General features: G+C 34.2%; 1 protein-coding gene across 1 annotated transcript; it reads left to right on the forward strand.

Annotated features, from left to right (window-relative positions):
• Positions 1 to 568: 568 nt before the first annotated feature.
• Positions 569 to 1,748, forward strand: LOC138707349 (uncharacterized). Its single transcript, XM_069836634.1, has 4 exons — positions 569 to 805; positions 894 to 1,105; positions 1,184 to 1,278; positions 1,614 to 1,748. The coding sequence occupies exons 1-4, from the start codon at positions 736 to 738 to the stop codon at positions 1,729 to 1,731; spliced, it is 495 nt and encodes a 164-aa protein (XP_069692735.1). The 5' UTR covers positions 569 to 735; the 3' UTR covers positions 1,732 to 1,748.
• Positions 1,749 to 2,073: the final 325 nt, after the last annotated feature.

The raw sequence follows: 2,073 nt of genomic DNA on the forward strand, positions 1-2,073 counted from the left end.
TCCGCGACAACAGCTGTGCACATACAACTTACAACATCTAGTGACTACGTTTCCAACTTTGTTTCATTACATACGGACATACTGCCTACTCTGTGCCATTGGAATGGCCATTTAACTTACTACCTTCTCAATGAAAAACGTAAAAATTCGAATTTTTGGCAGTTACGACCTTTCCCATGTCAATGCCTCATATTATGGCAGTGACAATTTTAAAAGATTTATATTAAGTTGAAACATTATAGCCTACACTTTACACTCATTATAATTTATATTTTATCATTGCTATTTTTATTTCCATGCAGGAGAAAGAGTAACAGCAAAGCTGGTGCTGGACCATGTAATGGAAAACCACGGTATATATTTATTTCAGGGATCCCTTTCGTCATTAAGGACGATTTTGAAAGAAATGGGTTTTAAATGGAAGAAAGAAGACAGTCTCACATATGTAAGAGAGAGTGAAAATATTCAATTCAAGAGGTCCTGTTTTTTAAGAGAATATGTAAGGAATATGGAGAGTGAGAGATGGATTTTTATGAATGGTAAGCTTTATTACAATATTAATCAATCAACTGATGGCTTCATTGGTAAGATAGCTGAGCATTGGATAACAACACTATTTTAGGATAGTGAAGGGAATATAAGTTATAATATTATTCATTCCATGTATATTTTATAGGCTCTGCAACACATTCTTGGAGTAAACCAGCTATTGTTGGTAGTAAGGTTCAGGGAGTCATGCGTCGGCCTGCTGAGGGAGGAAGACTGGTCATCGTACATGCTGGAACCTATAATGGTTTTATTCCTGGTAATATACAGTAGCTACTATATATTGCGAAGTAATTTGTATTATAATATTTTTTATCTAGAATCTAAACATCTTTCATCTTTTACAGGTGCAGATTTAATATTTGCATCTAATTTGAAGACTGGCCAAGATTATCACGGTGCCATGAATAGTGAAACTTTCCAGAAGTGGGTGGAAAGGCAGCTTATTGTTGGTTTGAGAGATGTAGGTCCTTCCATCATTGTTATGGATAATGCATCGTACCACAATAAAGCTGCAGAGGAGCAACCCACAACAAAATGGAGAAAAGATCAGTTAATGGTGAACATTATTTCTATACAATCGGAGTGATAAACAATGCTATTAAGTTTCATTATTTATGTTCCAATGTTTTTGCAGACATGGCTGAGACAGAATGGAGTACCAGTGTCAGACAATGCAAACAAGAATGAATTGCAACAGCTCTGCAAAAGGAATAAAAGCCATTTGAAGAGGTAATTTTCTAAAATGAAAATTCATTAGTAAAATTATTTTTTTTATAATGGCAGATACTTGACTGTCAGTCATTCACCCATTTAAAGCCAGTTGTGTACACCAATTTACTGACAAAGTCGTTACCCAGGGTGTGCCATAGGAGGCTGATGTACACTATACTCGCAATGAGATGAGATGAGAATGGTGATTTATTGGGATGCTACAGGGGAACTGGAGCTCCTGGATAAAACTCTTGATTATGAGTCCAGTGCTCAAGCGACTGGGCCACCATGACAGCTATTAGAAAAATGTTTCTTGTTTGTTATAATGTATGATTCTTTCATTCTTGTTTCAGACATATTGTTGATGAACTTTTAGCAAGAGAAGGCCACACAGTTCTGAGACTCCCTCCATACCATTCTTTCTTTAATGCTATTGAGCTTGTGTGGTCAGTGGCAAAAAAACTATTATAACAAAACAGTAGCTTCACGCCCAGGCCATGGCTTAGATCGAACCAAGTCTGTATGGCATGAAGCACTCAGCAAGGTATGTAGTTAACGCAAGCATATCTTTCTTTACATATTTAAAAATGTTGTTTATATATATATATATATATATATATATGTAATTAATTATATATTAATTATGTATATTTATATAAATTATAATTAATTTAATTATATTTAATATTCTAAATTCTGTATTCATACAGATAACTCCAGATATATGGAAGAATGAAGTAAACTATACAGAGAAAATAATTATGAAGTATTATAATCAAGAAGTGAGAAATGCGCCAGAATTTCAAGAGTTCA

The sequence above is a fragment of the Periplaneta americana genome, chromosome 10 (assembly GCF_040183065.1).
Source record: "Periplaneta americana isolate PAMFEO1 chromosome 10, P.americana_PAMFEO1_priV1, whole genome shotgun sequence".
Lineage (NCBI taxonomy): Eukaryota > Metazoa > Arthropoda > Insecta > Blattodea > Blattidae > Periplaneta > Periplaneta americana.

Bases quoted from the DNA above. Each gene is read 5' to 3' on its own strand.
- LOC138707349 (XM_069836634.1), top strand. From the start codon at position 736: ATGCGTCGGCCTGCTGAGGGAGGAAGACTGGTCATCGTACATGCTGGA. The intron at 1,106-1,183 runs GTGAACATTATT...ATGTTTTTGCAG, and splicing joins GGAGAAAAGATCAGTTAATG to ACATGGCTGAGACAGAATGG. The intron at 1,279-1,613 runs GTAATTTTCTAA...TTCTTGTTTCAG, and splicing joins AATAAAAGCCATTTGAAGAG to ACATATTGTTGATGAACTTT.